General features: G+C 39.6%; 1 protein-coding gene across 4 annotated transcripts in view; it reads right to left on the minus strand.

Annotated features, from left to right (window-relative positions):
- tnpo1 (transportin 1) overlaps positions 1-15,425 on the minus strand; it is a 192,949-nt gene that overhangs the window by 32,762 nt on the left and 144,762 nt on the right. For all 4 annotated transcript variants that reach the window (XM_078564104.1, XM_078564093.1, XM_078564123.1 and 1 more), the window contains exons 12-15: positions 15,024-15,176; positions 13,875-14,100; positions 11,507-11,678; positions 5,301-5,387 (exon numbers count right to left, since the gene is read on the minus strand). In XM_078564104.1, coding sequence (XP_078420230.1) covers positions 5,301-5,387; positions 11,507-11,678; positions 13,875-14,100; positions 15,024-15,176 — 638 coding nt within the window. The remainder of the gene's footprint in view (positions 1-5,300; positions 5,388-11,506; positions 11,679-13,874; positions 14,101-15,023; positions 15,177-15,425) is intronic.

The following is a 15,425-nucleotide window of genomic DNA, read 5'->3' on the forward strand; positions in this document are numbered from 1 at the left end:
ATCCTTGAAACCCATCTCTAAACAAGCTTTTGATAATCTGCCCTAATATTTCCTTATATGGCTTGGTGTCATATATTGTTTTATAATGCCTGTGAAGTACCTTGGGATGGATTAATATGTTAAAGGTGCTATATAAGTTGTTGCTGTTACAGAAGGAAAAAAGAGAAACATTGAGTCTAACTTGTTATTTTAGATTGCTCATTAGATTTGTTTCTTTCTTGCATCAACAACAACTTTCACGAACTCTAACAAAATATTGGTAGAAACGGACATGTAAATAAAAAAGATGGGGTGAAAACTGATTGACAGGATTTAATGGGTAGAGTGGATAAGTCACCTGGTCTGGATGGCTTGCACCCCAGGTTTTAAAGGAAACAAGGGTGGAGATAGTGGAAGCGTTTGCCATAATCTTCCAATCTTCCCTAGATATGGAGGAGAGGATTGCAGAGAGACAAATGTGACGTCCTTATTCAAGAAATGGTGTTAAGACGTGCCTAATAACTACAGGCCGGTCAGTTTAACATCAGTGGCAGGTAAGGTTTTAGAAACATCAAGGGAAAAATTAATGGACATTTAAGAGAGGTTTGAGTGAATTAAGAAGTCTACAGTTTTGTAAAAAGGCAGATAGTGCTTGACTAATCTAACAATTTCTTGATAAAGTATTAGAGTAGGTTGATGAGGAGAATGTTGTGGATTCTTCCATATTCTCTATATGGATTTTAAGATAGCCTTTGACAAAGTACCACATAAAAGGCTAGTTAACAAAATTGAACGGGAGGGTCAGTGTCAGCTTGGATAAAAAATTGGCTTAAGGACAGAAAACAGCAAGACATGATAAATGGTTATTTTCCAGACTGGAGGATGTTAGACAGTGCTGTTTCACCAGGAGTCAGTGCTCGGGCCACTGCTTCTTTTAATATATATTATATGCATATATAAAGACTTGGGTATTGGAACACAGTAAAATTTCAAAATTTACCATTGATCCCAAACTTGGAGGAATGGCAAACGGTGAGGATGATACAAATTGGCTGCAAAAGGACATAGATAGGCTGCAGGGATGAGAGTGGCGGAAGACGAAAAGGTCTGAAAATCTTTTGTAACAAGGAATCATGTAATTATAGCAACTTTTATGATCTGTAGTGAATGCAAATGCTTCTAGGCCACTTCAAATAGATGAAATTATTAGATTTCAAGTGGGTAGAACATTAGTTGTCCCTTTGCTTTTCTTCTATTACAGTCAAGACTGTAGACCAATGCATTTGTATCAAATCACCAAAGTGACCTCAGCATTCAATGCAGTTAGTGCATGTGATGCAGGTTTTTAAAAATTCTTTGACAGCACGTGGGTGTAGCTGGTTAGGCCAGCATTTATTGATGACCTCTAATTGCCCTCGAGAAGGTGGTGGTGAGCCAGCTTCTTGAACTGCTGCAATCCATGTGGTGTAGGTATACCCACAGTGCTGTTAGGAAGGAAATTCCAGGATTTTGACCCAGCAGCAATGAAGGAACAGCGATATAGTTCCAAGTCAGGATGGTGTGTGACTAGGAGGGGAACTTGCAGGTGGTGGTGTTCCCATGCATCTGCTGCCTTTGTACTTCTAGGTGTAGAGGTTACGATTTTGGAAGATGCGTTGAAGGAGCCTTGGTGAGTTGCTGCGGTGCATCTTGTAGATGGTACACACTGCTGTCACTGTGCTCCGCAGTGGTGCTTTGTCCTGGATGGTGTCAAGCTTCTTGAGCTGTGCTCATCCAGACAAGTGGAGGGTATTCCATCATGTTCCTGACTTGTGCCTTGTAAATGGTACACAGACTTTGGGGAGCCAGTAGATGAATTACTCACTGCAGAATTCCCAGCCTCTGACCTTATCTTGTACCCACAGTATGTATATGGCTGGTCCAGTTCAGTTTCTGGTCAAGGGTAACCCCCAGGATGTGGTGGATTCAGTGATAGCAATGCCTTGAATTACACGGGGAGATGGTTAGATTCTCTCTTGTTCGAGATAGTCATTGCCTGGCACTTGTATGGCATGAATATTACTTGCCATTTATCAGCACAAGCCTGAATGTTGTCCACATCTTGCTGTATATGGACACAGGCTGCTTCAGCATCAGAGGAATTGCGACTGGTACTGAACATTGTGCAATCAGCACTGGAAATTCCCTCATCTGACCTTAATTATGAAGAGAAGGTCGTTGATGAAGTAGCTGAAAATGTTTGTGCCTTGGACACTACCCTGAGGAACTCCTGCAGCAATGTCCTGGAGTGAATACAGGATGAAGCCCATACTAATAACAAAACATGATCTTGCTGCTGTTGGAGTTCTGGAAGTAATCAGCTTGGTTGCAGTTTGAAACCAGAGCAGTAGGCTAATGGAAACCAAGGGTGTTTTCAGATGTTTTAAACCACTGAGCAAGAGTCGCAGGGACACCCATGATTGAACTGCGAAATCCAGAGTAATGAGGTCTGTAAAGAAATTGGAAGGTCGCTTAGCAAAGGCTAATGGAAGTGCCCCCATGAAATCTTGTACCTTGGAGGATGCTGGAAGGCTGAAGAGAAATCAGAGTGAATTCCAGACAACTGTGATATATCTTTTGATCTGATCCCAGGGAGAGTGAATGAACCTTAAACATTTTGTAATAAGGGAACTCTTCAGGGGGGCAGGGGAATAGTGTTTTAGTGAATAATAGTGAATAATTCGTGAAATCTTGTGGCGTAGTTCTGTTAGTTAATTGCTGGGCGTTCAGATTTCTTCTTGAAATATTAATGGTCCCTAACAGGGTCGTAACACCATGAACAGGTATATAAAACTCTTGAATATTAACATGATCCCAAACACCAGTAAAATCAAAACAGAAGTAAAGCAGCATCATAACATTCAGCAAATAAATTATTAAAGTTCATGTATAATAGGTCAACACATAATACATCATGCAAATATGAAAATGTTGAAGTATTTTATAAAATTGTTATTTTACATACTCATGCAGGTTTCTACCATATTCCATGTTTCCTAATGACAAAAGACTCTTGAGTTGAAACAGGGCAGAGACAGGCACTATTAAAGAAGTGAAATAGGCTGTTTTGGACAGGATAGAGAGCCAGAAGCTCATCTTGTGGTTACACAGGGGCCCCAAGGTGCAAATGGTCTGATTCAGCTTCACACGGTGGCCTGGGAGAAGGGTCATATCAGCAGTCAGGGAATGGGGCTTGTGGCATGGACTGAGCCAATACTGAATGGCTTCAGTATTCCCAATGTTTTTAGTTGGAGGAAATTTCTGTTCATCTGGTACCAAGTTGGACAAGTAATGTGACAAAGCATGTCTGCATCTAAGAAATGTGAGATGTGCCAGCAGAGTCTTCTCAAATACAAGTCTTGACCAAACTTTGTGTTGGAAAAGAGTGTTTGACAAAAATGAAACTGAGCTTCTTGGGAGTTAACTTTAGCAATGGAGGTGTGGGAATGAATGGAGGTCGAAACAGACAGTGAAGTCAAGAGTAACAGCAGAGGAATGAAGGCCAAGGATAAATCCATGAACATAGCAACTGTTAACTAGATTTGACAGGAAATGGAGAAGCCGCCCCTGGCAAACAAACAATTCCTTAACACCTCTGAGCTTCCAGTGTGACTTGAACCACACAGACCAGATCACCACAATAGTTATCCAGATCATTGAGATTAGAACTGGAGAAGGGTGAATGAAAGTCAACTTTCTCTTTAGCTCTTACAGCCAGTGACTGCACCACTAAGCTAGAAGCAGCATGAAAACGGATTCACAGAATTTACACAAGTGCTTTTTCAAGAGAACAGAAGTGCCAGACAGGCAAGATGTCAAAATGATGCTAATGTTTGAAAGCAATGCATGCAGCAACATCACAGAATCACACAATTGTTACAACGCAGGAGGCCATTCAGCCCATCATGTCTGCACCAGCTCTCCAATTGAGCACTGATGAAGGTTTTACAGAAATTAAAAAACTTGAAACACTGCAAACAGATCAAGGTGTCAGGTTTAGAAGCAAAACTTTTAGGATAGAATGAGGGGCATGATTGAAATGAGTTGTAGTATCAGGAGGTAAAGGTGAAGGTATGAAACCTTCCATACCAGTTAGAAATTAATTAATTCATGGACACAAATAGAAGTGTCAGAAGAGTGAAAGCAACAGTTGAACCTGGGATTAGTAGTCAAAAATTGTCGACTATTTCAGTTGGCAGACTAAGAGTGCCAAATAAATTTAATCTGGTGTGTAACCTGCCGCAGGTTTTTCTCTCAGTGATTTATTTGAAATAGTGGTTCGAAAAGTCCAGTAAAAACAAAATCTACAAATTGGACTGAAGCGAGTATAATGTTGAGTTGGTTAAATTATTCCTAGGGGTACAGGATGGGTAAGTGAGCTATTCAAAGGTTTTTTAAGAAAGCAAAGGAAACTGTCATACACAATGGTCCAATCAGTAGAAGCTATTGTTGGTGATGAACAATGAATTTGGTGATCTCAATCATTAGGGAAGTTAGATTTAATCTTGCTCGACAAGTAATTGACAAGTCCTACTGTATCAGGTTAGGAGGGTACCGATGAATTTAGTGAGAAGGGCGAATTATTTTTAATTAGAAGAGATCGAAGCTGGATAACAAAAGCAATCAAGGTAACCAGGCAGGTCAGCAGGACTTATTTATTTGCACTGGAGGCTACCATGAAAAGTGTTAAGAGAAATTACAAGAAGCAAGGGTCAGAAAGAAGCAAATCCTAAGTTTAAGGGGGAAAAAAAATGAGGGTGGGAAAATTAGAGACACAAATGATCAAGATATAAGAAGATACAAGTGTTGCATCAAAACAGAATAAAGCAAGAGGAAACAGCACCTATGGAAAGCATCATGTTCAGTATCAGGTGCTGTATTAAGTGCTGATATTTTTAAGTGTACTTTCAACTTGTTTATGATGCCAATAGAGAAGATAAAAGCAACTGGCTGTGTCATGGGGCTGTGTTTGAAGAACAACATTCTCAGTCGGACCAGTTTTTCTAAACCTTTAGGCAGGGGTTAGGCAGTAGAGAAAAAACGCGACCTAGAGTGAATAAACCAAAGTGGCAGGGTGAAGGCAAGAGGAATATTTTTAAAAATTATAATAAGAGACCAGTTGAAAGGGAGTGACATAGCAGTAACAAAATTGAAAGAACACAACAACCATCCCAGGACACAATCATCTGCACTCTCAACTGATTCAAGAACTCAAAGCTATTTCAGTAAAATCTACCAAGATAAATGTTCTTGTGCAAATAATACACTGAAGCTCTACATACCTCAAGCAAGGGAAAAAGATCTTTGTCTTCATCCTTCAACATATTCCACTTCTGAATGAGAGGAGGCATCAACATTTGAATGTACTCCTTATGAGAAAGGCAAAGATGGTCAATTTTACTGCTCTACTGAAATACTGTAAATTATTTGACATGAAAAGCATCTCAAATGAACTCAACACAAAATTAGCACTAATCAATGATCACAAATTTTTTTCTATGCTTGGAACAATTATGGCCCAGATTTTGCAGTCTAAAGGTATGATTATTAGCGCCCATTGTTATTAATGAGTAAATCAGGCTTCTGACGACCATACACATGCAAATAAATATTAAAATCTGGAAGTTGCTGTCGAAATTGCATTGTCCATCCAGAAGCTTTGCTATAACAATATTTTACTAAGATTCAACATTCTTATATGTAGAAGGGCATGAAGTTGGAGTATGAAAGAGATCCCTTTTATAAGCTATGGCTAATATACTTATTTACCAGTTAATCATGCCAGAAAATGTAAGGACTGTACCGCTGAAGTGTAAGTGAATTTTTAATGGCACAGTATGTCTTATTTACTACCAAACCACTCCGGCACTGAAAATTTAGTTTCATCAGTATGGAATTTTAATCCTTCATATTTTAATTATTGTTGGATATTTTAAAAAATTCAAAAGTTTATTAATTAATTTTGCTTAATTTCTCTCACAATCCCTTTTCTTTCTCTCCCTTTCATTTTCTGTACACGATTTGACATTGAATGAACCAATTTGACATTGATTGAACTGTTCGAGCTTATACTTTCTGGTTTAGGCTCTGCATGTCTCAGTAAAGACTCTTCATTCTGATTAATTAAGGAGATACTTGGTTGCTTGACCTGACCAGATCCTCTGTAAAGGGCACCACACTTTTGTATTTTTAATCACCGGAGGTTCTATTGCAAAAGCCCAGGCATGAAGATCTAAGGGCAACCATTGATGCCAAAATCTGGACCATTATTCTAAAGTTTCAGTTTATTTTAACTAATGTGTTAATATGGCTATCAGAAAAGATTTCTAGAAATTCCACATTATATAAGACCATAAGATGTAGGAGGAGTAGGCCATTCGGCCCATCGAGTCTGCTCCTCCATTCTATGAGATCATGGCTGATCTGATAATCCTCTACTCCACTTTCCTGCCTTTTCCCCATAACCCTCGATTCCCTTACGGATTAAAAATCTGTCCGTCTCAGCCTTGAATATACTTAACGACCCAGCCTCTACAGCCCTCTGCAGTAAAGAATTCTACAGACTCACTACCCTCAGGGAAGAAATTCTTCCTAATTTCTGTCTTAAATGGACCACCCCTTACTCTGAGATTATGCCCTCTGGTCCTAGACTCTCCCACAAGGGGAAACAACCTCTCAGCATCTACCCTGTCAAGCCCCCTAAGAATCTTATATGTTTCAATAAAGTTGTCCCTCATTCTTTTAAACTCCAATGAGTACAGGCCCAACCTACTCAACCTCTCCTCATAAGAAAATCTCTCCACACCCAGGGGATGAACCTAGTGAACTTCTCTGGACTGCCTCCAATGCCAGTATATCTTTCCTTAGATAAGGGAACAAAAACTATTCACAGTATTCTAGGTGTGGTCTAACTAATGCCTTGTATAGTTTTAGCAAGACTTTACTAAGTTTATACTCCGTTCCCTTTGAAATAAAGGCCAACATTCCATTTACCTTCCTATTATCTGCTGAACTTGTATGTTAGCTTTTTGGGATTCATGCACAAGGGTTCCAGATCTCTCTGTGCTGCAGCTTTTTGCAGTCTCTTTCTCCATTTAAATAATAGTCGTCTCCTCTATTCTTCCTGCCAAAGTGCATAACTTCACATTTTCCCATGTTATATTCTATCTACCAAGTTTTTGCCCACTCACTTAGCCTGTTTATATGTCTCTGTAGACTGTGTCATCTTCACCACTTGCCTTCCCATCTATTTTTGTGTCATCTGCAAACTTGGTGATAGTACATGCACTTCCCTCATCTAAGTCATTAACATATATTGTAAATAATTGAGCCCCAGCACTGATCCCTGTGGCACTCCACTAGTTACAGGTTACCATCCTGAAAATGCCCCCCTTATCCCAATTCTGTCTTCTATTAGTTAGCCAATCCTCTATCCACGCTAATATATAACCCCCAACCCCATGGGCTCTCAACTGAAGTAGCCTTATGTGTGGTACCTTATTGAACACCTTTTGGAAATCCAAATATATTAGGTCTACTGGCTCCCTTTTATCTATCCTGCTTGTTACCTCCTCAAAGAATTCTAAAAAATTTGTCAGGCATGATTTCCACTTCATGAAGCCATGCTGACTCTGCTTGATTATATTATGCATTTCTAAATGCTCTGATATTACATCCTTTATAATAGACTAACATTTTCACAATGACAGACATGAAGCTAACTGGCCTATAGTTACCTGTTTTTTGTCTTCCTCGCTTTTTGAATAAGGGCGTTACATTGGCAGTTTTCCAATCTTCTGGGACTTTTCTAGAATCTGTGCAGCTACTTCCTTTAATATCCTAGGATGCAACCCATCAGGTCTAGAGGACTAATTGGCCTTTGGCCCCATTAGTTTCCCTAGTACTTTTCCTCTAGTGCTAGTTATTGTATTTATTTCCTCCCGTTTTGCCCCTTGATTATTTAGTATTGTTGGAATGCTAGTGTCTTCCACCGTGAAGACTGATGTAACCCCTCTGGCACTTCCTGGTTCCCCATTATTATTTCCCCAGCCTCATTCTCTAAGAGGCCTGTGTTCACTTTGGCCTCTCTCTTCCTTTTTATATATTTAAAGAAGCTCTTACTGTCCGTTTTTAATATTACTTGCTAGCTTACCCTCAAAGTTTATTTTTCCTCTATTATTTTTTTGATCATCTTTTGTTGTTTTTTTAAAACTTTCCCAATCCTCTGGCTTGCCACTTATCTTTTCCACATTGTATGCTTTTTCTTTCAATTTGACACTATCCTTAACTTCCTTGGTTAACCATGGGTTGGTTTATCCCCTTCCTAGAATCCTTCTTCCTCACTAGGGAATATTTTTTGTTGCGAGTCATGAACTATTTTCTTAAATGTCTGCCATTGTTCATCAGCTGTCTTTTCTGCTAAACTCCTTTCCCAGTCAACTCCAGCCAAATCTGCCCTCATTCCTTTGTAACTACCCTTATTTAAGTTTAACACAGTTATTTCCGACCCATGGCCAGGATTTTACATTGGTCGGGCAGGCCTGGTGGGAGCAGTCGCGGAGCCGACCGCTGCCCGCGATCGGCTCTGCACCACGGTTTCATGCAGGCAGGACAATTAAGGCCCGACCAGCGTGGATTGCAAGCGGTAGTGCTACCTGTGCGAGCTGGGGGAGGGTAGAGTCCAGAGTTCTTTCGCGCGTGCACGCGAAAGAGCACTTCAATCTCCGAGGCACAGAGCTGCCTCGGGGGATTGAAGCTTTTTAAAAAGATTAAAAATTTAATGAAACATGACTGTGTCACATGAGATGGGGCATGTTTTTACTTTTCAAAGAAAGTTTTTATTTAATTTGTAATAGCTTTAGGAAACCTCATCCCGCTCATGGATGAGGTTTTCTAAAAAACGTAAAGGCCACTTGGCCTTTTTGCCTGCCCACCAGCTGTTATGTTGGATGGGCAGTATAAATTTGAAGTTAATTAGTTCGTTATGGCCTTAATAGGCCTTTCAATTATCAGCAGGCGTGCAGCCGACTCCAGCGCGCACCTGCCGAATGAAATATCGCGCGACAGTGCAATGATGTTGGAATGCATGCCCGACATCATTGCGCATCACGTTACATTCTGGCGTGTGCCCGCACGCTGAATGTAAAATTCTGCCCCATGTTTGTCACACTCAAACTGAATGCTAAATTCAATCATGTTATGGTCACTGTTTCTTAGGGGATCTTTTACTCAGATCATTTATTAAACCGGCCTCATTATACATTACCAGATCAAAATAGCCTGGCCTGGTTGGATCCACAACATATTGTTCAAGGAAACTGTCCCAAATATACTTAATGAATTCTTGTCCATGGCTACCTCTGCCACTTTAATTTTCCCAATCTACATGAAGATTAAAGTCACCTATGATTAATGTACTGCCTATTTTTACATGCCCTCATTATCTCCTGATTTATTCTCTGTCCTATCGTATAGCTACTGTTAGGGGGCCTACAGGCTACTCCCACCAGTGTCTTCTTCCCCTTGTTATTTCTTACCTCCACCCATATGGATTCTACATCTTCCGATCCAAGATCATTTCTTGCTATTGTACTTATTCCATCTCGTACTAACAAAGCAATCCACTGCCCTTTTCTTCCTGCCTGTCCTTTTGAAAAGTCACATACCCATGAATGTTTAGAAAGGTTTTGAAAATATGCTTTAAAAAACCTGAGTTAAGAATTTCTTTGATTGTTCAGTGAAGGGACATGGCAAATTTGTTTGCATCACTAGCAGCTGGGAGGGCAGGAGAAGATCTACAAAGGAATAAAGGATTTTGGGGGGGGGGGGGGGGGGGTGTAGGGGCAGGCAGGAAAGTGAAGTTGAGGCCATAATCTGACTAGCCATGATCTTATTGAATGGACAAGCAGGCTCGAGGGGCCGACTGGCCTACTCCTACTCCGATTTCTTATGTTAGAAATGACATCAATTTCGATTTTTTTTTTCAAACTTGGAATTATAGCCAATTACAGAAAGAGTAATGAAAGCTTTTCTCTAAACCTGGTGCGTGCGATATTTAAACCAAAAAAACTGAATCTGGAAAATATTTTACCATGAGCACAGAAGTAGAAACTTTAAACATCCAAACATATGAAGTTGGAGGAATAGGCATTTGGCCCCTCGAGCCTGCTCCACTATTTGATATGATCATGGCTGATCTGATTGCGGTCTCTACTTTCCTATCTACCTCCAGACCCTTTGACTCCCTTGTTAGTCAAGAATCTAAGTCAGCCTTAAAAATACAGATATGTCTAATATTCAATGACCCTGTCTCGATCGCTCCCTGGGGAAGGGAATCCCTCATCTGCGTCTCAAATGGGAGACCCTTTATTTTTAAACTACGTTCCATAGTTCTAGTCTCCCCCATGGGGGGGGAAATGTTCTCTCAGCATCCACTCTACTGAGTTCTCTCAGGATTTTATACATTTCATCAAGATCAGCTCTCATTCTTCTAAGCTCCAATGGATACATGCCAACCTGTCCAACTTTTCCTCATAAGATAACCCCTTCATCCCAGGAATCAGTCAACTGAAACTTCTCTGAGCTGCTTCTATTGCAATGATGTCATTTTTAAATAAGGAAACCAAAACTGTACAGTACTCCAGATGTGATCTCACCAATGCCCTGTACAACTGCAGCAAAACTTTCCTACTTTTATATTCCATTCCCCTTGCAATAAACGACAACATTCCATTTGCCTTCCTAATCACTTGCTGTACCTGCATACTAACTTTTTGTGATTATGTACCAGGACACCCAGATCCCTCCATACTGCAGATTTCTACAATCTCTCGCCATTTAAGTAATATGCTGCTTTTCTATTCTTCCTGCATACAGGACAGAAGAAATCATGAGAGTAAGTAGAACAAACACAAAATGTTGTTAATGCATGCATGATGCATTTCAAATTAAGCAGTAAAAATCTTCAGTGAAAAATCTGGATTTGAAAGTGAGTACCAAAACAGTATCACAGAGCTTGAACATTTCAACTTAAGAGTAAACAGCTGGCTTAAGTGAATCTTGCACATAATTCACAGCACAAACAGGCCATATAGCCTAATTGCTGGTGGTAATGCTTCACATGAATCTCCTCCCGATTCTCTTCAACTAACGCTAGTTGCTCAATCATCTATTCCTTTATCCCTCATGACTATATCTAACTTCACCATAAACATATACATATCATTTACATCAACTATTCCTTGTTCCACATTCTAATCACTCATTTATTAGCGACTATCTTATATTTATGGTCCCTAATTTAGAGAGTCCCATAGTTGGAAACATTGTCTCTACCTCTACCTATCAAACCCTTTAAAATCTTTAAATCTTAAAGGCCTCCATCAGATCACCCCCTCAATCTCTTTTCTACAGAAGACAGCCCCAGCTGGTTCAGTCTTTGCTAACCTCTCAGATAATTGATCATGCTGCAGCATTTTCTTTCCCTTACCTGTTTATTTAAATGGTGCCCCACTGAATCAGCAAGGGTTCCAATAGCATCATACAGAATTAGAAGATTCTTGTGTTGATATTTATTAAAAGCAAAGACAAGAGTATCAAGTATGTAACCAAGGTATGGCACCAACTCCGTGCAAGCTTCTTCCTCTAGGGTAGCAAAAGCACTGGAAAGCAAATTAAAAAGTTGCAATATTTACGGTTTATATTTTTGACTTAAACATACTTAATTCTTTTGTACAGAGACCACTAAAAGTCAGGATACTTTCAGAGACACAAGAGTTAATTTTTCCAATCTGTTTATGGAAGTCAAAAAGAATGGGATTTGCAATGTAGATGTATCACATATTATCAATAACTTACAGTTGCAAAAGCCCACATTATACAGAAGTACAGAGTACATGTTAATCAGAGCTGAGGCACATTAAATCATAAAGTATTTTTCTTTAAAGCTCAAACATTGTAATGTTGCCACTTCAAATAGTCACTCATTTGCCTTAATACTAAGATCTGGACCTATTATGTCTCTTTGGATTGTTTTGTCTTCCATTTCTTTCAAACCTCAAGCCCATTGCAGAAAGTCCACATCTTACCATGGACAGCTTTGTTTTCACTAATAGCAGTAGAACCACTATGCAAAAGTTAGCGCTGAAGCCTATTGTAGCCTTAGTAGCTGAGACAGGATGCTCTATGGGGGTTCACTGGCTAAGTGGATTCAGTTGAAGTAGCAGTTGGAAATTACAAAGATGGCTGTCATCCCTGGAGCAAATATCCTCATCACTAGAATCTATTATCCTGCCTTCAGAAAAATAGCTGAGTCAAGTGGAATTGTCCAGTGACAAAAGTATTTTTTGTGGGGAGTTCTGTACAACACCATTACCTTCAGCTCATCACCACCTTCTCAATCACAATTAGGAATGGGCAATAAATGCTGGCCTAGCCAGTGATGCTCACATCTCTTGAACAAATAAAAAATCAACTTGGAATTTGAGTGGATTCTGTCTGAAACAAATTTCAATTGAAGCCTACTTCTGAACTTTACAGCACCTACTACATGGCCACATAAATTAATATCACACAAGGGGCTTTAATAAGTCAAAACAGTCTAGTCTATTAATTCAAAATTGCCTTTTTGTTTGAAAAAAATTAAATTATCCAAAGGTTATTAAGACGTAAGACACACTACCTGAAATGGTGGTGAAATCAGATTTCAAAGAAATTTTAAAAGGCAATTGCGTTAATTTGCAGAGTTATGGGGAAAAAGCTAGGCTGTCGGATGAACTGGATAGCTCTTTCAAAAAGCTGGTGCAGGCATGACAGCCCAAGTAGCCTCTTTCCATGCTGGATCATCCCATGATACTATATGCTTTGAATCAAACAGTTTCAATGAAACAAACAGCAACAGTATAAAACATCAATGCAATGACTGGAATTTTCTCAAGAAATGCCAAATTTACTCATTTCAGAAAATACTGGAATAGCACATTAGCCCATAAGATATTTAGCCAAACAACAACTTGTACATACATAATGCCATGTTCCAAGGCCTTCATAGGAGTATCAAAGCAAAATTTGACTGAGCTATATAAGGTGGTATTAGGGCATGTGATCAAAATTTAGAGGTGGTAGGTTTTAAGGAGTGTCTTAGAGGAAAGAGGTAAGGGTGTTTGGCAGGGGGGGGGGGGAACCACCCCAGAGCTAAAGGCTAGGCAGCTGCAAGCATAGCCACCAATGGCAGAGCAATTAAATCAGGGGTGCTCAAGAGGCCAGAATTAGATGAGCGCAGATATCCCAAAGGGTTGCAGTGCTGGGAGGACCACGGTCACAGCCCAAGGAGGTATCTGAAAACAAGGATGAGAATGTAAAATCAAGGCATTGCTTAACTGGAAGCCAATGTAGGTTAGCAAGCAGAGAGCAGTACGCAAGGAGACTTGGTGCAAGTAAGCACATGGGCAGAGCTTTGGATCATCTCAAGTTTATGAAGGAAAGAATGCGGGAGGCTGGCCAGGTGTGCATCGGAATAGTCAAGCACACAAAGGCATCAGGTTTCAGCAGATGAGCTGAGGCACAGGCAGAGTCAGGCAATGTAATGGAAGTGGAAATAAGGGGTCATCGGGATGGCGCAGGTGTGATTGGAAGCTCATTTTGGGGTCAAGTAAGACACCCAGGTTGCAAACAGTCTGGTTCAGCCTCAGATAGTTGCCAGGGAAAGGGATGCAGTTGGTAACTACGGTCAAAGGACATTTCAGCATGACGTTGAAATCTATATACTTAACATTTGCACAATAAAATAAAGACGTAAAATTTACAATTCCATCCAGAAAATTTGTAATAACACCCCAAAATATTGTCCAGTAACAAACCTGCAGGCAGCCTCTTGCACTCGCTTATTGCTGTCCAAGATACGCTTCAGCAGTTCAGTCATTAATGGCTTCAAATAGGTATCTGGGGGCTGACTTACTACCCAATGTGCATAGCGGCTGAGTGTCCAACAGGTTATAGAACGCACAAGAGCTTTTTTATCAGAGAGGCACTGAATAAGGTGAGGGATAAGCTCTGGTAGGTAAGGGATCATACCCTGCATACAGCCTGTTGAACAAAGTTAAAAAAAAACTTTAGGGAAAATTTCTACTAAGTCATCCTTTTAGTAAATCATCTGTGCTAACAGATAAATTTATGGTATAGAGTCAAAAAATTTAACATTTCTAGTATTTTCTTTCCAGCATGCCAACAACCTATACTCATCCCTGGTCTCTTACACACACCATTGATTATGCAGCATCACGTAGATTGTTGTTCCTCAGATGCTGTTCTCTCTGTGGAGGAATAGCTTAATCTTCACTCAGTAACCCCTAGCCCAGAGATCAAGAACAGCAGCTGAAAATCTGGAGTCATATGAACCAACATCTAGCTTTAAATAAAATGATATGCATCACATTCTAATTTTAAATATCCAACAGTCAAATGAACATTTCTTCTAGCATGGTGTTCAAGTCATAATTTTATTGAAACATTATTTCAAGACAAAGGGCCTACCCTCAATGTTAATTGCAAAACAGTAACTGAAAGTAATGCATTAACCAGATTTTGTGCTTGTTAGCCAAATTATAGCTAAGTAAACAAAATTTAACATTTTATTTTCTCCATCATGATTCTTTATGCTAGAAGTCACAACCAAGAAGGCAGATTAACTATATGCCAATGCTAAACTAATAATAGTGAGGACATAATTCTCCGCCTTCAAGAGTTCAAGATTACTCTCACCTACTAACTTGCTCTCATTCGTGGAAAGACACCACAATTCAACTTAAAATGGATGCCTCACAATTATAAGAATCAGCTGAGAATCTACAACACCTGTCATAACTTTGCGTATAATAAGCTTTCACAGAACGCAGGTTTATGCACTTTTCTGCAAATCAAATAATAAGATCCGAAATTTCTATCTTGTAGAGGCTTGTTTTTAAAAACAAATATAATTTAACTTTTCTAGGATGCAATCTTCCACCAACCTTCAGCGATAGCTCCAAGCACTAGAATTCCAGACTCCTTCACCACCCAATCTGAGTGAAATAGCAGCTCCTTCAGCAGCGGCAGAACATGTGGCAACAATTCATCCCGGAAAACATTAGCCAGCACATCCAATGCAGCAGCGGAACATTTTCCTAAAGAATAATTTATTAATGTTACATTTTCTATGCAATACTTACTCTTATAAATTTAAGACCTATAAAGCTGATATTAACTTCCTCCGACAAAAAATAACTGTAGGAACAGTATCGATGTCTTTAAAAGCAGTTAATGTGGATGTTAGATGGCTACTTAAACCAGACTAAGGGCAAACAGAAAATTAATAAGCTTCAAACAAGACTACCACTCCTAGAATGGCAATAATTCAAAAGACCATCGGGGAA

This window comes from Cetorhinus maximus, chromosome 2, assembly GCF_964194155.1.
Source record: "Cetorhinus maximus chromosome 2, sCetMax3.hap1.1, whole genome shotgun sequence".
In the NCBI taxonomy this organism is placed as follows: Eukaryota; Metazoa; Chordata; class Chondrichthyes; order Lamniformes; family Cetorhinidae; genus Cetorhinus; species Cetorhinus maximus.